The following is a 27695-nucleotide window of genomic DNA, read 5'->3' on the forward strand; positions in this document are numbered from 1 at the left end:
TCTCCTCCTGCTTCCTCAAGCTCAATGTGGACAAAACTGAACTCATCATCTTTCCCCCATCTCGCATATCTTTCCCACCTGATCTTTCTATCACAATAAATGACATCACTCTTTGCCCTGGACCAACAATCCGCTGCCTCGGAGTAACCCTTGACTCTGCCCTGCCACCTCAACAACACCGGAGCTACTGCAACCCCTCAACCTACTGTCTCCTTCCTCATTCCTGTAGGATGTAAGCCCGCAAGGGCAGGGTCCACTTTCCTCCCTACCAGTCTATCATTGTTAGTTTGTTTACTGTAAGTGGTATCTGTATTTGGTATGCAACCCCTTCTTATGTACAGCACCATGTAATCAATGGCGCTATATAAATAAATAATAATAATAAATAATGATAATAATCTTATGGATGTGCCATTTCTGGGGCAGCTGAGAGCTGATGTTTTTAGCCTCGGAGGGGGCTAATATCCATGGCCCCTTCCAAGCCTATTAATATCAGCCAGCAGCAGTCTGCCTAGTCTTTGCTGGTTATTAATTAATATCAGCTCACAGCTGTATACTTAGCCTTTACTGGTTATTAAAATGGAGAACCCCCCAAAAAATTGATGTGCGGCCTCCCTATAATTAATAACCAGTAAAGGCTAGGCAGACAGCTGCGTGCTGATATTAAGCCTATGATGAGCTCTGGTGACCTCATTTATGAATTTTCTCAAGCAGCGGCAGTGCAATAAGTGAGGTCACCGAAGCTAATCAGCTGACTGAACTCCAGTAACCTGGATGCGCTGCTGCACAATGCACTTTCACTGTGCTCTCACTTACACCCTTCGCACTCCATGGGTCATCGATTTGCTTCGCTACAGAGATCTTTGGCCCTACCGGTTAATATGCAATGTGCCGACAAAGTGGAATTCCATTCTGTACATGTAGCAGCGACTGTGGCAGCAGCGACGAGCTGCTCGTTTTAAATGTGGAGACTCCTAGTTGGGTCTCCATCTGGTGTGTTTCCTGTAGTGAAAGGGGTGTCCGTGCTCTATTATACTATTTCTACTCTGATGAAATTGATGCCACAGTAGTGGTGTATGGCAATAATTTTTGAAAAGGGGAGACTCCAAGTTGGGTCTCCATCTGGTGGGTTGTCTGTAGCAGTAGGGCTCCCAGATCGGCAGGCCTGCACTTACTTTCAGTCAACTACTTGTGTTACTATCGTTACATTTTTCTAGCAATGGTAGTCTACAAAACTGATGTTTGTGCCACCTGAATGTGGCTGAGCAGAAAAGCAGTTTGAGCTGTTGCATGAGGTATAAGGGCCCATACCTGACTGTTGCTGTGCCATTATAAAATTTGTACTGTGGGTCATTTGATGTCACTTTTCCTGGTGCTTGACCCTAATTGCAGCTGTTTTGGCAGCTTTTGGGCTTCCCAGAAGGTGTTCTCTATGCGTTTGGTTTTGCCTCCCATTGAGTTCAATGGGGTTCGGGTATGTTCGACGAACGGTTCAGCAAACATCGGGACGTTCGCTGATCCCAAACCGGACCGAACCTTGAAAGGTTCGCTCATCTCTAGTTATTACTTCTTGTCCTGGTGAGATTACCAGCAGTGGTGAGGATTGGAGTGGTAAGTAATACTTATTTCTCTATTTTATTATAATCCTTTTATTTGAACAGTTTTAAAAACTGTTGCAGGAAGCCTCTTTAGTTAGAAAATATTTGTAGAATTCTCTTAATCTGGCACATAAGACAAGTATAATGCTGGATTAGTGGAATTTAAATCGGATTGGGCATTATAAAACCTAGGCCAATCATAATTGAGGGGATGAGGGCTTTTTAGAGACCCTTACAAATGTTATCACATACGACTAAATGAGTCTAATTCTAGATGCTTCACAATTTAATTTTTTTAGGATTGTTGGGTGAATCTGGATTCAAAGTGTATTGTTATGTCACTGCAGCAGCTCATCTATAATTTCTGGCCATTTGGTGTCAGATTAAAGGAAATTCCTTGGTTGTTGTTATGCCGTCAGATGTTTAGATATTCAGCTGGTGCAAACATGGTGCGTCCAAAAGCCACATAATTATTATCACACTGCATGTGCAGAATAACACCAAGAATACAGAAGGTTTTCTCTGTAAAGTGTGGGCTAGACATAATGGGATTGGTTATCTGCATGTCCAAATTACGCACGAAAAGATTATCGGACAAGACGGCATCTTATCTCATCCCCACAGATGTTTTGCTAGTAGAAGGTGCATATACAGAAGTGTGAGGCTGACAGCAGATCCGGAGTGTGAACTGCACCAGGCTGTTGGTCCGATCACAGGATAATGTCTTATTCTCCACCATAAGCAGAATAGACCCTAAAGGGGTTTCACATAAAGGTAAGTGCATCCTATAAATCTCAATATTAAAAGAACTAATAAAACTCTGTTGGCTCACCAGAAATATTTGATAGAAAGCTGCTCCCATCATATGTATGTATATTCTGTGACTTTTTTTTTACCTACTTCTCCTTCATTTATTGTCTTGGGGCTCTTTGTAGAATTAAAGTGAATGCCACATTTTAGGTCATAGATGTCAACAAAACAAGCTTATAGGTGTGATGGGCATCATCAGACCAGGAGAGATAAAGTAGGATTATTGTAGCAGGTGAGGACACTGCCAGCTTGGGGCCCCTGTACAAGAAATATGTCTGGGTCCCCCTCCTTACTCGGCATTCTACTTATGATGAGGGCAATCTGGCCATGGGACCCTGGGGACTCGAGTTCTGAGTAACAGGCAACATCTCCGTTAGGATTCGGTTCTGCTGAGCCCAACCATGTATATATTATATTAAATTATATGTCTGGAATCTATACCGTCTAGTATCTGATAGTATACTACAAATAAAAGTATGGAATATTGTAGTAGACTGCACTATTCCGTACTTAAAATATATATATATTTTTTTTTACAGTGGATGTTGCAACCACTGTTTGGCATCCATAGGAGGCAACTGTTCAACATATACATCATGGTGAATATGCTGAACAGAGGCCATTTCATCTTAAAGAGTTATTCCCCAAATAAATCAAGTTATCCCCAATCCCGATGATAAGGGATAATTACTGATTATTGGGGGACTGACCATTGTCCCCCCCAGCAATCCTGAGAACAGGACTCTGCAGCTCACCAATGAATGAATTGGAGGGTGCATGTTTGACTTCTGCTCTATTCATTGTCTATGGAACTGATGGAAATAGTCGAGCGCAGCACTCAGCAGCTCTATAGATAATGAATAGAGCAGAGGCCATGTATGCATAACTCTGCTCCATTCAGGACGAGACTGCAGAGCCCTGTTCTCAGAATCTCTGGGAGACCAGTGGTCGGATCCTATGGATCAGAGATAACTTGATTATTTTGTGAATAACCCTTTATAGAGCCTGGTTGATTTTCCTATGCTTAACAATTACAGCATCAAACATGAACCAAAAACAAATATGTTGACACTCATACATACACACACGCACACATACACTGTAATATATATACAGTACAGACCAAAAGTTTGGACACACCTTCTCATTCAAAGATTTTTCTGTATTTTCATGACTTTGAAAATTGTACATTCACACTGAGGGCATCAAAACTATGAATTAACACATGTGGAATTATATACTTAACAAAAAAATGTGAATCAACTGAAAATATGTCTTATATTCTAGGTTCTTCAAAGTAGCCACCTTTTGCTTTGATGACTGCTTTGCACACTCTTGGCATTCTCTTGATGTGCTTCAAGTGGTAGTCACCAGAAATGGTTTTCACTTCACAGGTGTGCCCTGTCAGGTTTAATAAGTGGGATTTTTTGCCTTATAAATGGGACTGGGACCATCAGTTGTGTTGTGCAGAAGTCAGGTGGATACACAGCTGATAGTCCTACTGAATAGACTGTTAGAATTTGTATTATGGCAAGAAAAAAGCAGCTAAATAAAGAAAAAAAGAGTGGTCATCATTACTTTAAGAAATGAAGGTCAGTCAGTGCGAAAAATTGGGCAAACTTTGAATGTGTCCCTAAGTGCAGTTGCAAAAACCATCAAGCGCTACAAAAAAAACTGGCTTACATGAGGACCGCCACAGGAAAGGAAGACCAAGAGTCACCTCTGCTTCTGAGGATAAGTTCATCCGAGTCACGAGCCTCAGAAATCGCAGGTTAACAGCAGCTCAGATTAGAGACCAGGTCAATGCCACACTGAGTTCTAGCAGCAGACACATCTCTACAACAACTGTTAAGAGGAGACTTTGTGCAGCAGGCCTTCATGGTAAAATAGCTGCTAGGAAACCACTGCTAAGGACAGGCAACAAGCAGAAGAGACTTGTTTGGGCTAAAGAACACAAGGAATGGACCTTAGACCAGTGGAAATCTGGGCTTTGGTCTGATGAGTCCAAATTTGAGATCTTTGGTTCCAACCACCATGTCTTTGTGCGACGCAGAAAAGGTGAACGGATGGACTCTACATGCCTGGTTCCCACCGTGAAGCATGGAGGAGGAGGTGTGATGGTATGGGGGTGCTTTGCTGGTGACACTGTTGGGGATTTATTCAAAATTGAAGGCATACTGAACCAGCATGACTACCACAGCATTTTGCAGCGGCATGCTATTCCATCCGGTTTGCGTTTAGTTGGACCATCATTTATTTTTCAACAGGACAATGACTCCAAACACACCTCCAGGCTGTGTAAGGGCTATTTGACCAAGAGGGAGAGTGATGGGTGCTACGCCAGATGACCTGGCCTTCACAGTCACCAGACCTGAACCCAATCGAGATGGTTTGGGGTGAGCTGGACTGCAGAGTGAAGGCAAAAGGGCCAACAAGTGCTAAGCATCTCTGGGAACTCCTTCAAGATTGTTGGAAGACCATTTCCGGTGACTACCTCTTGAAGCTCATCAAGAGAATGCCAAGAGTGTGCAAAGCAGTCATCAAAGCAAAAGGTGGCTACTTTGAAGAACCTAGAATATAAGACATATTTCAGTTGTTTCACACTTTTTGTTAAGTATATAATTCCACATGTGTTAATTCATAGTTTTGATGCCTTCAGTGTGAATGTACAATTTTCAAAGTCATGAAAATACAGAAAAATCTTTAACCCTCCGTCACATACAATATCGGTTCTAACGAGTTCACATACAATGTGACTGTCAGGCGCAGGCTAGAAAAATACCTATAATATCTAATGTTTGCAATTTCAGTGCTCTAAAAGTGATCAGTGACCTTCATAGGGATGTAATAAAAGAGACTACACATAATCAGGTGCAAAAAAAAAACATTTACTTAACATAAAACTAATAACTCTGAAATACAAACATTTCAAAACTCCTGCCAAATAGTCCCCAGTTCGACTCTGTCAAAAAACTCTACAAAGAAAATTTATGGAAGCAAACTTAATTTTAAGGTACCTTAAGTACTATTAAACACATATTCAATCAGAATTAGATCCTGAAGTTTCCCCAGAAAAATTACACTTGCAGAGCAAAGAGCAAGAATTACACATCATTTTTGCATGTGTCAGGCAGATTGCATTATGACATTTGTGACATTCATAATTAGAAAGCCTTCTGATTCCGCTTTCCGTGGTGCAGGTGGTGCATCTCCTTCTTTTAGGAGGTGGTGCAGGTGGTGAATTTTCACTATCATCTTCTGGGCGGAATCTTTTGAGCTGAACTTGAAGGCGAGAGGGGATACCGATTGTTTTCATACTTCTCCTGCGTAGCTCTCCAAGCACTAGTTCATGGGCCAATTTTTTCAGATAGAATCGTCTACGGAGTGGTTCAAGCTTGTTTTCAAGGTAAATGACTTGTGAATTTATACCACCCAAATTCAACATAGCAAAAAATATGACCATTGGCAAGCGTTTGGTGTTTCTGCTGACGTTGAAAGTTGAGCACATCTGATCAGCTGTATCAACACCCCCTTTGGTTGCATTATAAAATGTAATTATCTCCGGGTTTTTTTGTGCCTCAGTCCCAGGATCGATGGCATCATCATCATGAAGTGTTGATAGAAGAAGTACAATTTTTTTTGCTTGTGGTACATAGGAAACCAAAACCTTTCCATTATGGAATGCAAACATACTGCTGTACTGTTGTCTCCCTTTCACACTTACAAACTGTGTAGGCAATTCTTTTTTATTTTTTCTTACAGTTCCGACATATGAAAGCTTCTGCATTTTCAGATAATCAATCAGATCACAATTTGAAAACCAATTGTCAGCTGTTATATTGCGACCCGATCCAAATAAGGGCTCAGCCAGTCTTTTTACAACATCACTGGGTTTGTTGCTGACACAGTAAGGACCTTCTGGTTGTTTTCCTGCATAATCTTCCAGGTTGTAAGTGTAGGTCTTACTGGCATCAACAAGGGCATACATTTTTATTCCATATTTGTTAGGCTTTGATGGAATATATTGACGAAAGGCACATTTACCCCGAAAACCAGGGAGCATTTCGTCAATAGTGAGATTCTCCCCAGGGCAATAGCATTTTTTACAGTTTTCAACAAATTTTTGGAGCAAGTCAGTCATGTGTTTTATGTTCGGTTCGGGTAGTTCTGTCGTCAAACCGAAGGCAACGTATTAGAAGCTTGAATCTGTTTATGGACATAACAAGGCCAAATTTTTCAACTCCATCCCCATCTTTACTCCAAAGTTCCTCCAAACTTTGTCTATTTGCCCTATAAGCTCCTGCAAGGTATAATAATCCAAAAAAAGCACGCAGTTCTATTTCATCTGTGGCCTTGATGGTTCTGTTGCAGATGAACTTGTCCTTTATAAGGTCTATATATAGGTTGGTATATATGACAATAGAGTCCAGAATGTCATCTGTGAATAAACTATTCCAGCATTCAACTGCAGTTTTTGCATTACTTGCAGTTCCTATAACTGCAGGAAGGTGAGTAATAATGTTTTGAGGTTCCCTACGTTTTTTCTGGAGTGGCTTCTTGTTCCATTGGTTTTTTTTATCTTTTCCCATATAATAAGATTCTACATCTTCATCCTCATCACTGTCACCATCTTGCTCTGTTTCAGAATCCACTTCACATACTTCCACCTCATCATGAGAATCAATCTCACTTTCCTCTCCTAAATCCTCATTCAGTGTGGGGTCTGCATCATCTAACAGCATGTTTGTTACTTTCTCAACATCAAGGTTTTTTGATAAATTGTACATTTTCCTCTCCATTTCAGCAGATAATCTGAAGCAAGAGAAGGAATATGTGCTAGGGAACTACTGTATATTCCTGAGCAGCACACTTTCTTTTTTAATCTGCCTTATTTCTATGAAATATCCTCACATTTTGTGCTATACATTCATAAAACAAGCTAAATAAACAATTGTGATGAATAAAAACATAAAATACCAACCTTATTGAGTGTGACGTGTTCACATACAATGAGCCTGAGAGATTAGCGCAGTTATATCTGTCCTCCTGAAGCTCTGCAATCCAACTGTGGTATGAGGTTTCACAGAGCTGCTAGAGACAGGAGACTACCTGGAGGGAGGGGATTTCCTCACAATCTGGTGAGGAAGGAGAAATGAAAGTAAAAGAAATGTGCCTGTCAGGCCTATTGTATGTGATGGAGGGTTAAATGAGAAGGTGCGTCCAAACTTTTGGTCTGTACTGTACACACACACACACACACAGAAGCACATACATATATACGCTCATACATACACACACACACACAGACAAGTACAATCATACATACACACATATATACACTCACAGATAGATACACATAGATACAGACACACATACACTCATATACATACATACACACACAGATATACACTCATATACACACATACATATATACTCATATACACATACATATATACACACACATAGATATACAGTACAGACCAAAAGTTTGGACACACCTTCTCATTTAAAGATTTTTCTGTATTTTCATGACTATGAAAATTGTACATTCACACTGAAGGCATCAAAACAATGAATTAACACATGTGGAATTATATACTTAACAAAAAAGTGTGAAACAACTGAAAATATGTCTTATATTCTAGGTTCTTCAAAGTAGCCACCTTTTGCTTTGATGACTGCTTTGCACACTTTTGGCATTCTCTTGATGAGCTTCAAGAGGTAGTCACCGGAAATGGTTTTCACTTCACAGGTGTGCCCTGTCAGGGTTAATAAGTGGTATTTTTTGCCTTATAAATGGGGTTGGGACCATCAGTTGTGTTGTGCTGAAGTCTGGTGGATACACAGCTGATAGTCCTACTGAATAGACTGTTAGAATTTGTATTATGGCAAGAAAAAAGCAGCTGAGTAAAGAAAAATGAGTGCCCATCATTACTTTAAGAAATGAAGGTCAGTCAGTGCGAAAAATTGGTAAAACTTTGAAAGTGTCCCCAAGTGCAGTTGCAAAAACCATCAAGCGCTACAAAGAAACTGGCTCACATGAGGACCGCCCCAGGAAAGGAAGACCAAGAGTCACCTCTGCTTCTGAGGATAAGTTTATCCGAGTCACCAGCCTCAGACAGCCACACACAGTTCTAGCAGCAGACACATCTCTTCAACAACTGTTAAGAGGAGACTTGTGCAGCAGGCCTTCATGGTAAAATAGCTGCTAGGAAACCACTGATAAGGACAGGCAACAAGCAGAAGAGACTTGTTTGGGCTAAAAAACACAAGGAATGGACATTAGACAAGAGGAAATTTGTGCTTTGGTCTGAACGGATGGACTCTACATGCCTTGTTCCCACTGTGAAGCATGGAGGAGGAGGTGTGATGGTGTGGGGGTGCTTTGCTGGTGACACTGTTGGGGATTTATTCAAAATTGAAGGCATACTGAACCAGCATGGCTACCACAGCATCTTGCAGTGGCATGTTATTCCATCCAGTTTGCGTTTAGTTGGACCATCATTTATTTTTCAACAGGACAATGACCCCAAACACACCTCCAGGCTGTGTAAGGGCTATTTGACCAAGAAGGAGAGTGATGGGGTGCTACGCCAGATGACCTGGCCTCCACAGTCACCAGACCTGAACCCAATCGAGATGGTTTGAGGTGAGCTGGACCGCAGAGTAAAGGCAAAAGGGCCAACAAGTGCTAAGCATCTCTGGGAACTCCTTCAAGATTGTTGGAAGACCATTTCTGGTGACTACCTCTTGAAGCTCATCAAGAGAATGCCAAGAATGTGCAAAGCAGTCATCAAAGGAAAAGGTGGCTACTTTGAAGAACCTAGAATATAAGACATATTTTCAGTTGTTTCATACTTTTTTGTTAAGTATATAATTCCACATGTGTTAATTCATAGTTTTGATGCCTTCAGTGTGAATGTACAATTTTCATAGTCATGAAAATACAGAAAAATCTTTAAATGAGAAGGTGTGTCCAAACTTTTGGTCTGTACTGTACATATATACACACATATACAAACACAGATACACACATAAATGCACATACACACATAGATACACGCACACATACACACATAGATACACGCACACACACACACACATACTAATCTTCTGTATCAGCTGTGCAGAGTGGAGGAGCTCTGCCACAAAGTTCAGAGATCAGCTGAAAAGTGCTGCTTAACCCACTGTGGGGGATGGGGGCACAGCAGAGAGAACTGCTATCAGCTCCTTGCTGCCCCGCTGTGAGCTCACCTCCCCCCACCTCTACTCTGTGACAGGATGCTGCTGCTGGGAACGTAACAGTGGAGAGAGCAGAAGACGTACAGTCAGTTCTGCTCTTCCTTCCTCCATTATTGCCTCCAGTGTGCTGTGTGGCCCGGACCCCCTGGCTACAGGTGAGTACTTACCATTGGGACGCACCATGCAGGAGCCAGAGGCTGCAGCTAATAAAGGTGCTTACAAGTCTCGATTGGAAAGTGTTCATTGGCGGCGTCTCTCCCTGCATGACACGCCCCATTTTTCAGTGGCAACACCCCGCACTGTAGTAATGGGCAGTCCGGCTCTTTTTGGTGATCCGGCTCATTCGGCTCCGCTCACCAAAAAGAGCTGGCTCTTTTTGGCTCAATAAACGGCTCTTCTTGAAAATAATGTTGCTTTTCCCATGGTTATCACTCCAGTCATTTCACTTTAAAGCCTGTGCCCCATTATACACCTGTACAGGTGTCTAGTGAAGCATTAAAGACTGCTTTTTAGTATTGCCATTTTCTCAGATTGTAAGCTCCTGTGAACAGAAACTCACCCCTAGTCGGTATTGCTGACTTGTGTTATTTTCTAATATCTGATATTTGTACATTTCATTTCTACATTAGTCAGTGCTGTGACATCTGCCAGTGTTGGAGAAGATTTGAATTCTTAAAAGTAAATACTTGGAGACCTGTTACAGGCTCTTACAGAGTAACTATGATATCTGCACCGCATACATACAGATTAGTATGTAAGCAAAGCTTATTAAATAGTAAAATTAGTTTATTTCAACGTGAAACAAAAATGTCTAAATGCTACAAACTTTTCCTGCTGGTTGTGCACAGCACTACAATTCCCAGCAAGTCAAACAGAATATAACTGCAGCACTGGTTACATACTAACTTTAGTTACAGTAATAATCGTTGAGGTAGTATTGCATGTAGAACTGGTTTATAGAGGTGTCCACGACTTTAACATTGATAGCCTTAGGATCAATGTCTGTTCGGTGGTGACGCGAAACCTGGCACCCTTGCCGATCAGCTGTTCTGTGTTGGCGATGGCCAAAACTGAACAGTTACAGAGCTGCTCTGTCTACTGTATAGTGGCTGTGGTCAGGTACAACACATTTGCCTGCTATTCAAATCAATAAGAGGCCGATATGCAATACCTGGCCATGGCCGAAGTCGAGGAGAATGACTCCTGCACCTGCAGCGAGTGGGCCCTGGACCTCAGTGAGTGACAGGACACCATTCGCTGAGTGCAGCGGGCCCACTCACTGCGAGAGTGATTCTCCCCGACTTCGCTGCAGGAGCGGTCAGGAGGATTACAGCGGGGGACATTTAGGACAGCTGAGTATAAGGATTTTTCTTATTTTTACAGGTGTATACAGTGGGAGCAGAATACTACTCTCATCATTATCCCCTGTTGGTGCTGATCGCAGTGCCGGCAGGGAACCATGATGAGGGCAGCGTTCAGCACCCGGCGCTTGGGAATAGTGCTAACTGTCCACTGGTTCCCAGGCACTGGTACGTGTCACATAGATGGCATCTGTGTGTGACATGTGTTGACACGGACCTATTGACTTGAATGGGTCTGTGTGATCCATGCTGCTGGCCGAAAATGGACATGTCAGTGTGTGGAGCACATGGACACACGATCTGTGGAAACATGCTGACATGTACGCAGACCCATTCTTCTGAATGTGTGTCAGTGTCTCGTCTCTGGTACATGTGGAAACTGTCACCACTTGTACTGGACACTCAATGTGTTAAAGAGCCCTAATAAAGAAGTGTGATTTTTTTCTTAATTACCAACGTGTTCACAAAAATACGATCCATTTTATTCTAAAATTAACATGATCTGTAAAAACTATTTAAAAAAAAAATTACTGAATTTCAGAATTGCATCATTGTGGTCACAATTCCACAAAAGAAATGCATTAAGAAGCAATCAAAGCATCAAATATATATATATATATATATATATATATATATATATATAAATAATTTTTTCACCCCAATAAAAATAAAAACACAAGCCCACACAACATTTTTTATTTTCCCGTTGGCATGGCCAAAGTTACAGCTTTGAAGAAGGGGAGGGAAAAATGAAAGAGCAGAGATAACAAAAAAATAGCATTGCATGATTGCATACTTAAGGGGTTAAAAGGCTGGCCATGGCAGGTAGAGGCCAGTGTGTTTCACTCAGTGCTGCTGACTTATTATACGGTTATTTTACATATACCTGTATCTGGCCTCAGATTTCTATTATTACATTCCCACTGTAGAGCAACAGTAACTACAGAAAACAATGACAGGTAGAAATCCTCCTCCTTTTATTTACCCAAGATCGGCCTCACCTCACTGCAGTGACTCTGCCTCATATACTGCAGCTGCCGACACCGTCACCGCCACTATCTAATCTCCTGACTGCTGAAATAAACTGTGAAGTGAATGTGAATGAATGAACAGCTCAGGGACTCACCCTCCTGTTTATAGCCAAGCCATTAGGATCTGCGATCATGTGTGCAGTCACTGCACTAAGCAGCCAATCACAATAAATGGATGTGTTCAATTGTGCTCATGTGGGAGGAGCCCAGTCACAAAGCATTATGTGCTTGTAAACCCGGCTCTGAGTCTCCTCCTCCCAGTCCACAGTCAGGTCTGAAGAAGCTAAGCTGAAAAGCAATTAAAGCAGGGAAAAAAAATCTGGCTCTGTGGCTCAGCTCCCAGTGGTGAGCCGGCTCCTGTTGTTCACATCAAAGAGCCGGCTCTTTGTCTCGGATCGTTCGCGAACGACACATCACTACCGCACTGTTCTCCCCGGCTTTTGCAATCAGAATGATTACGTGCTGGAGAGAGAGGGGCCCGGTTTCATGCAGCACTGGTCCCTTTCACTGAGGGGCCCCATAGCAGCTGCGTGGGCTGCTGCTAATGGCAGTATGCCCCTACCTGCAAGGGTCACCCTCCGCCTCTGGGCCCTGATGCAGCTGCACCGGCGGTATGTCTGCCCCTGTATTGTACACTCAATGGGGTATCATCCATGCATAAGGCAAATTTTCAGCTTAAAGAGAAACTAAACTTCTTTTTTACATTTTTTATCATATTTAGCAGGCACTTTAGTGATGTGAAGATCAATGAGGTTCGGGTTCCTGAGACCCCCCACTAGATGCTCAACAGACCCCAGAACAGTGCGCAGCTCAGAAGACAGGAGAGCATACAGTCATGGCCAAAAGTATTGAGAATGAGACAAATAGTAATTTTTCCAAAGTTTACTGCTTCATTTTTTGTAATGGCAATTTGCATATACTCCTGAATGTCAAAGAGTGATCAGCTTAACAGCAATTACTGTACTTGCAAAGTCAATATTTGCCCAGAAAATGAACTTTAACCCCCAAAACACATTTCAACATCATTGCAGTCCTGCCTTAAAAGGAGCAGCTAACATCGTTTTAGTGATTGATCCATTAACACAGGTGTGGGTGTTGATGAGGACAGGGCTGGCGATCAATCAGTCAAGATTAAGTAAGAATGACATCACTGGACACTTTAAAAGGAGGCTGGTTCTTGGTATCATTGTTTCTCTTCAGTTAACCATGGTTATCTCTAAAGAAACACGTGCAGCCATCATTGCACTGCACAAAAATGGCCTAACAGGGAAGAGTATCGCAGCTACAAAGATTGCACCTCAGTCAACAATTTATCGCATCATCAAGAACTTCAAGGAGAGAGCTTCCATTGTTGTCAAAAAGGCTCCAGGGCGCCCAAGAAAGACCAGCAAGTGCCAGGACCGTATCTTAAAACTGTTTCAGCTGCGGCATCGGACTACCAGCAGTGCCGAGCTTGCTCAGGAATGGCAGCAGGCTGGTGTGAGTGCTTCTGCACGCACTGTGAGGCGGAGACTCTTTGAGCAAGGGCTGGTTTCAAGGAGGGCAGCAAAGAAGCCACTTCTCTCCAGAAAAAACATCAGGGACCGACTGATATTCTGCAAAAGGTACAGGGAGTGGACTGCTGAGGACTGGGGCAAAGTCATTTTCTCTGATGAATCCCCTTTTCGATTGTTTGGGACATCTGGAAAACAGCTTATTCGGAGAAGAAGAGGTGAGCGCTACCACCAGTCTTGTCTCATGCCAACTGTAAAGCATCCTGAAACCATTCATGTGTGGGGTTGCTTCTCAGCCAAGGGAATCGGCTCACTCACAGTCTTGCCTAAAAACACAGCCATGAATAAAGAATGGTACCAGAATGTCCTCCAAGAGCAACTTCTCCCAACCGTCCAAGAGCAGTTTGGCGCCCAACAATGCCTTTTCCAGCATGATGGAGCACCTTGCCATAAAGCAAAGGTGATAACTAAATTGCTCATGGAACAAAACATAGAGATTTTGGGTCCATGGCCTGGAAACTCCCCAGATCTTAATCCCATTGAGAACTTGTGGTCAATCATCAAGAGACGGGTGGACAAACAAAAACCAACAAATTCTGGCAAAATGCAAGCATTGATTATGCAAGAATGGACTGCTATCAGTCAGGATTTGGTCCAAAAGTTGATTGAGAGCATGCCAGGGAGAATTACAGAGGTCTTGAAGAAGAAGGGGCAACACTGCAAATATTGACTTGCTGCATTAACTCATTCTAACTGTCAATATAACCTATTGGTACTCATAATATGATTGCAATTATATTTCTGTATGTGATATAAACATCAGACAAACACTAATAAAAACCAGAGACCAGCAGATCATGTGAAAATATAATTTTGGTGTCATTCTCAAAACTTTTGGCCATGACTGTAGCTCCTGGCTGAGTGCGCACACAGAGTGAGGATATGGCTTTAGTAGAAATCACTGCCTTCATAGCCTATACTTTCTATTAATTCCGTATTCCACTCTGGACCCCTACCAATCTGCAAGCTATTAAAGTCCCTGCTAAATATATGAAATAAACTTTACTTATTGCCCTTCCTCATGATACAGCATAAATACCTCACAGGTTTGGGTCCTACTGTGCCAATCGTATTCTAATTCTCAGCCACGGCACTCTTTATACAGCTCAATAAAAAGATAGTCAAGCAAGCTCACCATTTTCCAGAACTCCACTAGATTGCAATGTAGAGGCACGGTTGCCAACCATCCAGAATTTCCTGGACATTTCAGGTGTCCGTGATTTTTTTGAGGCTGACGAAACTTCTACAGATAATTTTTATTGTAAATTATTGTACAGTTTACAGTGAATGAAGCTGATGTCTTCATTACAGTATTATGGGATGTAGACATGGATCACTTATAATCAAAATGATTTATTAAGGTTTTCCAATGTTTCCATAAAAAATATTGTCGGTCCATGATTTTTTGATAAGCTGTCTGGGAAAAATAAAAAGTCAAGTTGGCAACCCTGTGTAGAGGGCTGTGTGGAAGCAAGGCCAGCGCTCCACAGAACTGCATGGAAAGGGCGGTGGTTGGAAATCAGAGAATGGGGGACAAGGACATGTTTAAATGCTGAATGTTAGACTACCCTTGTTACCTTACCAATCTGTTGGGCCACCATTTGCCCCTTGCCACGTTGTAATGTCCAGTATTGTATATATGCTGAGAGCCAGTTTTGCCTCTGATTTTGATTATGTGTCTGTTTGCTTGTGACAACCCAGCGCTCAACTCCAACATCATAGTAGTCAATTATTCACATGGACAGTCTGTAAAAAGGGACAAGTTTTTACCTGATCAAACTTGTGCAGGTTATTGTGGCTGGAATCCGAACTTTAAGCTATACAAGTAAATGTGTTTTTTGCTAATTTCTTGAAAGCATGAATGATTAACCACTTGCCTCTTTTTTTGCACTTTTATTTTTTCTTCCCCTTCATATAAGAGCCATAACTTTTTTATTCTTCCATTGATATAGCCATATGATAGACATATGAGGGCTTGTTTTTTGTGGGACAAGTTGTACTTTTGAATGACACCATTCAATTCAGTATAGAATGTACTGAAAAACAAGAAAATAATTCCATGTGCTGTGAAAGTGTGAAAAAAAATGCAATGGGTTTGTGGTAAAATTTACTATCAATCATTATTCTCCATGTCAGTATAACTATGGCAATACCAAACTTGCAGAGTTTTTTATTGGAAAAAAATAAACACCCCCCCCCCGCTTTTTTTTGTACCTCCATTTTCCAACACAGTTTTATTTTTCTGTTGATTGAGTTGTGTGAGGGCTGACAGTTTTATTGATACTAATTTGGGATTTTAGGGGGAGACTAACAAGGTCGCCTAAATAATGATAATGACGTCCATAGTATAGAAAAATCAAATAAACTTTATTATTTAAAATATAGACAGACTAATGTGGATGCTGGATGTGTACCGGAAATGACGCATGCGCTGCCATGGTAACCGGGGCGCTCAGCGGCGTCGGCATCATGCCTGAATGGCGGGGGATCATGTGACCGCACGCCAGACAGTACTGAAGATGCTGAGGGCCAGCAGAGGTGTCAGGACTATGGCGCACATGCGTACTGGCCAAAAACTACATCCAAATGCTACAGCTGAAGGGAAGATAGTAATAGGCCGGTATGTACACCTAACAATTGCAATATTTTATAAACATTATCAACCTAAAAATAGGTATAAAGATTAACACCAGCTTTTAATCAATGTATGAAATGACTAAATAAACTCAAAACATCGGCACAAGCCAGGGGGAAAAAAAGGGGTAGAAAACTGCATGTGGTTTACACTATAACAATTCATAATATAGGTAGACCCCCCTAGACAGTGCAGGGCCAGAGAAGAAGAAGTCACAGAAACATGGCTAACAGATATATTAGGAGAACACATAGATTGTATATTCCATCTTTAGAGAGTAATCAATTACGTCACATAGTATCAAAATGTGTAAGTATGAACAACACCCATCATTATGGCTCCCAGATCAGAGAAAACTACACATTCACAAAAAGTGGAAGCCCACAAGAATCCGTTAGTACATACATCTGATACATCTATACATAAATATACATGACATAGTATCACGCTGCATCATGATTTCTTGTTATGATGAATTGCTATTTCACACAGGGGTATATAGTCTTGCTGTATATCAAGATTGGAATGGATCACGTCGTTGTGGCACAAAAGGAATCATGAAGAGCAGAAGCCGTACACCGACATGTTAGAGGTGAATGCCACAGGACCAGAGGACCTTACAAAAAGTAAAAAGTAAAAAATAAGTTAAAAAGAATAAAAACAACACATGGCAATAAACGTCTATGTATAAGATGTGAGCAAAAATCAAAGCTCATATATAACTGGTGATCACAAAAATGGCGCAAAGCTTAGATTCTCATTAAGCCCTGCCGGATGAACAGTGTTCAAAGTCCATATCCACCTGGACTCCAATTGGGCCAGGCGTTGCGATATCTGTCCACCACGAATTCCCACCTCAATCAAATCAATTCCTCTCACCCTTAACAGGTTAGCATTGCTCTTATGGTGTGATTTGAAGTGACTTGGGATCGTTTTTAATGTGGATATGTCCGTGTGATCCGCTGCTGCAATTATGCTCAGGACGTGTTCTCTTACACGTACTTTGAGCTGGCGTGTCGTGAGTCCAACATAGATTAACCCACACGGGCATGTGGCATAGTACACAACATTTTTCGATAGACACGTAATGTATTTTTTTATCTTATAATTAGTGGAATCGCTAGAATCAGAAAAATCATTACAGCGTTCCACATTAGGACAAGCTACGCAGCGTCCACATGGAACGCATCCACATTTCCTTGCAGCACCATCCAAAAACGTCACTGCAGATTCACCCACAAAATGGCTTTTGACAAGCCGATCATGAAGGTTCTTAGACCGTCGAAACACAATGGCAGGTGTCTCTGGTATAAATTTTGAGACTATCGGGTCTGCCTTCAGATTTGGCCATGCTTTACATAGCGCTTCCCTCATTGCAGGGGCTTGTGAATGAAATTTAGTTATGAATCTCACCAAGTCACCATCTTTGGTGGCTCGAGGGCCATAAAGAAGATTCTGACGGGATGAATATTTAGCCCTGTGATACGCTCTCTTAATCATCCTATGACTATACCCTCTGTCATAAAACCTATTTTTTAGGTCTTGGGCCTGATTTTCAAAATCATGATCCGTGGAACAGATCCTGCGAAGATGCAGGAACTGTCCCACGGGAACGGATTGAACCATATGTTTCGGATACAAAGATGATGCATGCAAGAGCATATTAGTAGATGTGGGCTTCCTATATATATTGGTCTGTATAGCGTTCTCACCAACCCCCTGAGTGTAACATGAAGAAAAACCTCCTTATTAGGATCATATTGATATGTAATATGGATATTCAGGTCATTACCATTCAAACCGGACATAAAAATTTCTAGGTGTTGAGCAGAACTCTGCCAGATTAGCAAAATGTCGTCGATGTACAACGTCCAGGATAGGACGCGGTCCATGGACGACTGCTGATCTGACAGGAGGAGGTCCCTCTTCCACAGCCCCAGGAACAGATTGGCGTATGAGGGAGCAAAGGCGGCACCCATAGCTGTTCCCTGGAGCTGCAGGAAAAAGGACCCCTTAAAAACAAAAAAGTTATGTGTTAATGTAAATTTCAATAACTCAATCACTAATTGGCGAATGGTGACTGGTAAATTGGAGCTATCAAAAAAGAATTTGGTTGATCTAATGCCATCATTATGCCTTATGTTGGTATACAGGGACTCTACGTCCGCTGTTACCATCAATACAGCAGGCTCTAGATAGACCCCACCAACCTTCCATAATAGATCCACTGTATCTTTCAAAAATGAGGGAAGGTTCTCAACTAGGGGCTGTAGTTTGGAATCGATCCATCTATTAACGTGCTCCAAATAATTTCCCCTTCCAGATATAATAGGACGCCCTGGAGGTGTCCCCGAATTTTTGTGGAGTTTCGGGAGCAGATAGAAAGTAGGTATTGACTCTGTGACTGACAACGCTGAAGCCAGATCACAGGTGATAACCCCACTATCGATAGCATTATCGAGAATGGTTTGCAGTTGTTGCCTAAAGGCAGCCAAGGGGTTGTATGTAAGTTTCTTATAGAAGATTTTGTTAAGTTGGCGAAATGCCTCTCTTTCATACATTTGTATCGGCCAAATGACAATATCCCCCCCCTTGTCTGCTGATTTCAATACAACATCTGTCAAACTACTCAATACCTTGAGCCTGTTGCGCTCCTCACTAGTGAGATTATCACCCCTAATATGACGAGGGATCTTTTGGAATTTGTTGGTGACAACCTGCACAAAAAGTTCTACATTTGTACACGCCGAAAAGGGGGGGTAATTTTTTTGAACGTTGTCGAATAGATGGCGGTATCTTACCATTTTCAGTTGTGTTATGTTCAACTCCTCCAATGTCCTTAGGGCCAATTGTTCCTCCTCTGTAGGGAACAATTTATGGAGATCATCATTATAAAAATGACGTTTGAAAATAAGTGACCGTGCGATGATGTGTAAGTCTTTTATAGCATTAAAGCTGTCAAACCCAGAGGATGGGGAGAAGGACAGACCCTTAATAAGTAGGGAGAGATCAACAGCAGAGAGAGTATGTTTACTTAAATTAATTACCTTATTGTCTCTCTTTTTCTTCTCTGCTGGTCGGAAATCATACCGTTTGTAAGGGTGGTAATTATACTCTCGTTGTTTGATTGAATTTGTCCCAGACCGCGTAACCATAGACATAGACGGTAACAGATGGTGTACGAGAGGATGGAGGACTTGACGAGGATGCTTGCCTCCAGCGGTACACTTGTCTTAAGTCAATAATCACGTATTTCTCTATTAAGTTTAGTTGATTGGGTGTCATGAATTTTTTTCACCGTAATGTCCATAGTATTATCAATTTGAGCTTCAAAAGCCTGTACTTTTTCCGGTGGACAATTAGGTCTAAGATCAGTCTGTGCTGCATCAATCAATTTATCCAAATTTGTGATGGCAGTAGTATTGGATTCAACTAAAAGTTGCATAAAGATGTTGGAGCAATTATCACATGCCTTCTCCCATTTCGCAACGAACATTTCATCATCCACAGGAAAGGTGGGAGTAACGCGTACACGAAGACCTCTGGGGATCAGTTTGCGTTTCATATATTTTTTGGGGATTGATAAGATGTTCCAATCAATTTTTATTGCATTTTTTAGAGACTAGAGGTGACCAAAACACTGCAATTCTGGTGTTATGATTTTTTTTCTCGTTAAATGTAATATTTTTGATAGATCAGACTTTTACAAATGTAGCAATACAAAATATGTTTATTTATTTTTTATTTTTAATAGGGAGAAAAGGGGTGAGACGAACTTTATTTATATGTACATTTTTTAAATCTGTTTTTCTACTTATTTTTTTAGCACTTTAAGGCGACTTGTGTTTCTGCACTCATCCGATTACTTATACTCTATACTGAAATACGACAATATAGTGAAAATCATGGACTCCTTAAAGAAATTATTACAATTCGTATGGTATTTTTAGGGTTTTATCAGCAAACTGTTAAAGTGGTATTCCCTAAATTGAATGTTACTCAATGTCCAATACATTTACAGGTGCATCTCACTAAATTAGAATATCATCAAAAAGTTAATTTATTTCAATTCTTCAATACAATAAGTGTAAGCTTCCATAACACCTCAGCAGTGTCACAGGCTGATCGCCTCCATGCAACGCCGCATTGATGCAGTAATTGATGCAAAAGGAGCCCCGACCAAGTATTGAGTGCATTTACTGAACCGAAGGCCAACATTTCGGATTTTTAAAACATTTTTCAAGCTGTTGTTATAAAGTATTCTAATTTACTGAGATAGTGATTTTTGTGTTTTCATTGGCTGTAAGCTATAATCATCAACATTAACAGAAATAAACACTTGAAATAGATCACTCTGTTTGTAATGACTCTATATAATATGAGTTTCACTTTTTGGATTGAATAACTGAAATAAATTAACTTTTTGATGATATTCTAATTTTGTGAGATGCACCTGTATATTGGTTCTTACTGTAGGATAGATCATCAATATCAGATCAATGTGGTTCAGCTGTTTTCAGCTCTGGTGGTGGCTGCATGTCAACACTGTGGAATAATACAGTTTCGTACACTGTTTAGTGGATGTTGCTGGGATTCAGATCCCCGACCAATCTGATAATGCATTTCTGTAACATAGGAAACTGTAAATGTTCTTGTACAATATTAATAGCTGCTGCTGTAAAGATCGGCTTGCATACGGACTGCACATGGATGACACGTGAGAAAAAAAATCGTCACAGTTTTAGGGATGAAACTTTGAATGATTTTTTATACGCTCGCGTGACCCTAAGGGTTCATGATGGTGGAGCTGTAAAGCAATTTTTCATTAATGTGGTTAAAAAAACAATTTACATACTGCATAGGAAGAAATCCACAGCATGCCCCGTCCATTCAAAAATATCATGTGTGACAAAATGCAGCAAAATGTGGATTTTCCCTTAGATTTTAGTGCAGTTTTATGATTCAACAGCGTAAAATGTATGTTTGTTCAAAAGGGTTGCCAACCTAAATTTTTGTGTATTCTGGAAAAAAAAAATCACAGAACATTTTTTATGAATACTATGGAAAACAAAAATGAACCATTAAGAATAAAATTAGTATACATCTGTAGCTCAAAATGCTGATATAAGTACATTAGCAGTAATTTAAGGGAATGTGTCACCCCCCTTGGCGATATCAGACCTCTACTATGGGCATACAGGTTATAGAAAAGTACAATCCCTGGCAAAAATTATGGAATCACCGGGCTCGGAGGATGTTCATTCAGTTGTTTAATGTTGTTGAAAAAAAGCAGATCACAGACATGGCACAAAACTAAAGTCATTTCAAATGGCAACTTTAGGGCTTTAAGAAACACTAAAAGAAGTCAAGATAAAAAATGTGGTACTAAGTAAGGGTAATTTTTTTCAGACCAAGCAGAGGGAAAAAATTATGGAATCACTCAATTCTGAGTAAAAAATTATGGAATCATGAAAAATAAACACACAAAAGAACACTCCAATACATCACTAGTATTTTGTTGCACCACCTCTGGTCTGTGACAAACAGTACTCTTCATCAATCTGGATGAATCTTCATCAATCTTGTCATGGACCATTTTCTTCAACTTCCACCAAAGATTTTCAATTGGATTGAGATCCGGACTATTTGCAGGCCATGACATTGACCTTATGTGTCTTCTTTCAAGGAATGTTTTCACAGTTTTTGCTCTATGGCAGGATGCATTATCATCTTGGAAAATTATGTCATCATCCCCAAACATCCTTTCAATTGATGGGATAAGAAAACTGTCCAAAATATCAATGTAAACTTGGGCATTTATTGAAGATGTAATGACAGCCATCTCCCCAGTGCCTTTACCTGACATGCAGCCCCATATCATCAATGACTGTGGAAATTTGCATGTTCTCTTCATGCAGTCATCTTTATAAATCTCATTGGAATGACACCAAACAAAAGTTCCGCAAACATCACCTTGCCCAATGCAGATTTGCGATTCATCACTGAATATGACATTCATCCAGTCATCCACAGTCCATGATTGCTTTTCCTTAGCCCATTGTAACCTTGTTTTTTTTCTGTTTCTGTTTAGGTGTTAATGATGGCTTTTGTTTAGCTTTTCTCTATGTAAATCCCATTTCCTTTAGGCGGTTTCTTACAGTTCAGTCACAGACATTGACTCCAGTTTCCCCCCATTCGTTCCTCATTTGTTTTGTTGTGCATTTCCTGTTTTGGATACATATTGCTTTAAATTTCCGGTCTTGACGCTTTGATGTCTTCCTTGGTCTACCAGTATGTTTGCCTTTAACAACCTTCCCATGTTGTTTGTATTTGGTCCAGATTTTAGACACAGCTGACTGTGAACAACCAACATCTTTTGCAACATTGCGTGATGATTTACCTTCTTTTAAGAGTTTGATAATCCTCTCCTCTGTTTCAATTGACATCTTTCGTGTTGGAGCCATGATTCATGTCAGTCCACTTGGTGCAACAGCTCTCCAAGGTGTGATCACTCCTTTTTAGATGCAGACTAAAGAGCAGATCTAATTTGATGCAGGTGTTAGTTTTGGAAATGAAAATTTACAGGGTGATTCCATAATTTTTTCCTCAGAATTGAGTGATTCCATAGTTTTTTCCCTCTGCTTGGTCTGAAAAAAATTACCCTTACTGAGTACCACATTTTTATCTTGATTTCTTTTAGTGTTTCTTAAAGCCATAAAGTTGCCATTTGAAATGACTTTAGTTTTGTGCCATGTCTGTGATCTTCTTTTTTTCAACAACATTAAACAACTGAATGAACATCCTCCGAGCCCGGTGATTCCATAATTTTTGCCAGGGGTTTTAAATCTATACTTACATGTATGGCCCATAGCAGAGGTCTGATTGCCGAGAAATCTGGTTTTATAAAGTCTGGTTCCAGAGGCTTGGAGTCCAGGGGACGCTAAGCAAACCCCTCCTATCTGCTTATTATTCCCCTAAATCACCGCCTCTGTGCTAAATTACCATATTCCCCCACTCCCCTGCACGTCACAGGGCCCTGTGACAGGCCCTGTGACGTGCCCTGCTCTTCCTCCCCTCCCGCGCATGCGCAAAGCACCGCTCCCATGGAGTGTGCTTTGTTTCCCTCTGGCCCCGTTTGGCTGCGTACTGCCAGCGAAGTGGAATTCTCAGTGACTCATCGTCGCTTGCGCAATACAAGGCTGCGGCACAGTACGCAGCCAAACGAGGCCGGAGGGAAACAAAGCCCGCATGCGCGGGGGAGAAGCAGAGCAGGGCACGTCACAGGGCCCTGTGACGTGCAGAGGAGAGGGGGAATTTGGTAATTTAGCACAGAGGCGGCAATTTAGGGGAATAGTAAGCATATAGGAGAGGTTTGCTTGTCGTCCCCCGGACGCCAAGCCTCTGGAAAACAGACTTTATAAAACCAGATTTCTCTGCAATCAGACCTCTGCTATGAGCCATACAGGTAAGTATAGATTTACTTTTCTATCACCTTTATGGCCATAGTAGAGGTCTGCTATCGCCCAGGGGGGTGACATATACCCTTTAAAGAAATCTGTAAAATGATGGTAATTTTTACCAACTTTTAAAAAAATCATGAACATTAACATTTTTATAATGGAGAAAGTGAATTATTTTTACAGACCATGCAGAAATGTGCGGACTGTTGGCAACTCTATGTGTGAAGCAGACCTAAGACTAACACCCTAATTTTATTTTCTTGTTACAGACATAAAATGCATTTGGTTTTACACCTTCTGGCATTACTTGGAGCAATTCACGTGACATTTTCTACAACTACAAAGTGTAAAACTGAGTATGACTGCCCCAAAGATTACCAGGAAGTCTTCATGAAGGAAACCATCACTGACATGCCTAAATCCATTAACCCAAAAACAAGGGAAATCTTCTTAGTGCAAACTGGAATTTCAACGATCAGAAAAGATGCATTTAAATATATGACTCACTTGGAAAAAATATACTTCATGAATAATAAAATTAGCGAAATAGAAGTTGGTGCCTTTGATAATTTAAAAAACCTTTCTGAACTGGAGATATCTGGAAATGCAGATTTGCATGCAATAAAGGCTGGAGTCTTCAGCAATCTTAGCAATCTGAGAAAGCTGGTTCTTAAATACAACAACATTAGTTCTTTGGGCCAAGGAATTTTTGATGACCTGCACAATTTGGAAGAACTCTACATAAACCTCAATAAGTTATCTTCTTTGCCTTCAGGCGTTTTTGATGCACTTGGAAAACTCAAAATATTGCATCTAGCAAAAAATAAACTGACTCAGTTACCTGTGGACATATTCAGTAATTTACCTAACCTAAAACTCCTTCGTCTCTATGAAAATGAGCTCACAGAACTTCCTCAAGGATTGGTGGACAATAATCAAAATCTGACCGAATTCAATATTCATAGCAACAGAATAAAATTATGGCCCCAAAACTTTTTAGCTAATTTACCAAATCTTGAAAAATTGCTTTTGGATGGAAATCTATTAGAGGAGCTTCCAAATAAAATGCTATTTGGGCTAAATAAAATAAAGCAACTCAAAATGAATGCAAATAAACTGAAGACGCTTCCAAATGAGATAACTGATGGTATAAATATTATAGAACTTGATCTGAGCCAGAATGAATTAACTGATATTCCAGCTACTGCATTCAATAACTTTAGATCTTTGAAAAAGTTAGTGCTTTCCTCAAACCAAATCACTTTGCTAAACAAGGAAATGTTCTTGGGTCTTGGTAAGTTAACAGAACTCAATGTGGAACATAATTATCTGAGCAGCTTACAAGATGATGTGTTCTCATCCCTACCAGTGTTAAAGACTTTAAGACTGAATAACAACAAGTTCACCATCATGCCTAAACCAATTGATTCCGTGCTTAAACTTACTATTATATATTTAAAAAATAATTCTTGGAATTGTGACTGTAACCTTAAAGATTTTCACAATTGGATTAATGACAACAAAGATAAAGTGAAAGACATTAAAGATGTATTGTGTGAATCACCAGATAACTTCAAAGGAAGAGTAATCACCTCTCTAAAGCTTGATGAACTCATTTGTTTAACAACTTCAAGGACAATTCCACCAACCACCACTAAAGCAGCCATTATCACAACTCATCCAACAACCATTCACACAACAACTCCGCAGGTCACTACTGTAAGGCCTCAAAAAACTCTAATGCTTACAACGCTTAAAACAACAACTCTTTACACTACTCTTCTGCCAACTACTACTCAAGAAACTACTCTTATCCCAACCACCACCATAACAACAAAAGAGCTTACAACAGGTTTTACAACTTTGAGAACTTCAACACCTGAAAAATCAACTTTCATCAAAACAACAACCATAGAAGTCACAACACCACACATGACAACAACTATGGAAACCACGGTAAAGACAACCCCACAAGCTACGACAACTTTAAAAACGACAACACCTCAAAAAACAACCCTAATGCAAACTACTACGAGAGAACTAACAACTCCACAAGCTACAACACTCATGGCAACCTCAAAACTTACAACAACTCAACCTACAACAATAAAACTAACAATTCAAGAGACAACATCTCTGCCAACTACAATCATGAAAACAACAAGCAGTCAACAAACTTCATCAACAGTCTTTACTACACACCCTGAAACAGCCTCACCAACGTCTACAACATCTACAATTGCAAGCACTTCATTGGAACTAACTAGTTTATTTACTACACAGAAGACAATTACAAGTGTCTCTTCTACATGTATCCCAACAACACAGACTTCAACACAAAGTGCCACATTACCAACAACAACAATCTTTTTGATCAATGCCATTTCTACAGAAATCAACTTAAGTGCATTGAGTACTGTAGCAACCACCGAGATGATTCATGATGGTGAAAAGTATGTACTACCTTCATCAGATACGTCACAGTTAAAAGACAATTTTCTCTTTGGATCTAGAATTCATCACTGTCAGTTCTTATTTGTCTCCTACCTAACTTTATTGTGTATTGAAATTTGTACTACAATTTTTTTAATAACATTTACTTACACGCTTCATAAATCTATACGTAGCGTAAAGATACCAGTACTCCCTGTAAGGCTGGTTTATATGTATAGTAAAGAAGAGAAGACTTAATAAGTGTGTCTAAGTAATTTGATCATAGAGACATGAAAGCAACCATAAAGATCTCTATGAAAAGAATTTGCAGTGACATTAATGTAGATCTGTGGCCTAAAGTTGGTGTATGCCAGTTAGAATATATACAACTATATGGAAAATATGTATTGGGACACCTACAGGAGCTTTCATGACCTGACATCCCATTCCAAATGCATATGCATTAATATGGAGTTGGTCCCCCCTCTAGAGCTACAACATAGCTTCCATTCTTCTAGGAAGGCTTTTTACAAAATTTTTGAGTGTCTGTGAGAATTTGTGCCCATTTATCCAAAACAGCATTTGAGAGCTCAGACCACTATAGTTGGCCCGAGGGGCCTAGCTTGCAATTGCTATTCTAGTTAATCCCAAAGGTGTGAGATAGGGTTCAGGTCAGGGCTCTGTGCAGGCAAGTAAAGTTCTTCCACATCGAACTCATAAAACCATGCCTTTAGGGACCTTGCTTTGTGCCCCGGAGCACAATCATGCTAGAAAAGAAAATGGCCTTCCTCAGACTGTTCTCATGAAGTTGGAAGCAAATAATTGCACAAAATATCTTGGTATGCTGAAGCATTAAGATTTTGTTTTACAGGGACTAAGGGGTCTAGACCAATGTTGAAAAAAACTTCATATATTTCCCTCCTCCAGAAAACTTTACAGTTGGCACAATGTAGTCGGTGGTAAACTTTATCCTGCCATTCACCAAACCCAGGCTTGTCTATTAGTGTCAGATAGAGAAGAGTGAGTTATGACTACACAGCACACGTTTTCACAACTCTAGAATCAAGTGATGGCGTCCTTTTTATCACTCCATCCCATGCTTGTCATTGTGCATGGTGATGCAAGAATTGCATGCAGCTACTTAGCCATTTAAATCCATACCGTTAAAGCTCCCAGCACATAGATTTTGTGAGTCAGCAGAACAGTGCTTTCATGCACTATGTACTTCAGCAACTGGCAACCCTGCTCTGTAACTTTACATGGTTGTCAAGTCGTGGCTGAGTTGTTGTGGTTCCTCAACTCTTTTACTTTTTGCTAATACCATTTTCAGTTGAGCGTGAAATATTTAGAAGAGAAAAAAATTCATGAACTGACTTGTTACAATGATGGCATGTAGTGATGAGCGAGCATGCTTGGATAAGGTGTTATCCGAGCATGCTCGGGTGTTGTCCAAGTATCTTGGGCATGCTCTGCTATTATGTTCGAGTTCCTGTGGCTGCATGTTTTGCGGCACTAGACAGACGCAACACATGCGGGGATTGCCTAACAAACAGGCAATCCCTGCATGTGTTG

The 27695-nt window shown here is 40.6% G+C and overlaps 1 protein-coding gene across 3 annotated transcripts; it reads left to right on the top strand.

Moving 5' to 3' along the window:
• The first annotated feature begins 2230 nt into the window (after positions 1-2230).
• Positions 2231-27679, top strand: LOC141259312 (uncharacterized). 3 transcript variants are annotated; one of them, XM_073675056.1, is made up of 3 exons: positions 2231-2372; positions 16723-16863; positions 23960-27679. In XM_073675056.1, the coding sequence occupies exons 2-3, from the start codon at positions 16814-16816 to the stop codon at positions 26379-26381; spliced, it is 2472 nt and encodes an 823-aa protein (XP_073531157.1). In that variant the 5' UTR covers positions 2231-2372; positions 16723-16813; the 3' UTR covers positions 26382-27679. The 3 variants fall into 3 exon arrangements, with proteins under 3 accessions (XP_073531157.1, XP_073531158.1, XP_073531159.1); XM_073675057.1 differs by lacking the exon at positions 16723-16863 and having other exon boundaries at positions 23960-27677; XM_073675058.1 differs by lacking the exon at positions 2231-2372 and having other exon boundaries at positions 16755-16856; positions 23960-27678.
• Positions 27680-27695: the final 16 nt, after the last annotated feature.

This window comes from Phyllobates terribilis, unplaced genomic scaffold, assembly GCF_046119375.1.
Source record: "Phyllobates terribilis strain yellow unplaced genomic scaffold, ASM4611937v1 Scaffold_3__8_contigs__length_932513732, whole genome shotgun sequence".
Taxonomy (NCBI): Eukaryota; Metazoa; Chordata; class Amphibia; order Anura; family Dendrobatidae; genus Phyllobates; species Phyllobates terribilis.

Excerpts from the sequence above, each read along its gene's own strand:
- LOC141259312 (XM_073675056.1), top strand. The coding sequence starts at position 16,814 with ATGTTAGAGGTGAATGCCACAGGACCAGAGGACCTTACAAAAAGTAAA. Across the intron at positions 16,864-23,959 it reads GACCTTACAAAAAGTAAAAA|ACATAAAATGCATTTGGTTT; the intron begins GTAAAAAATAAG and ends TTCTTGTTACAG.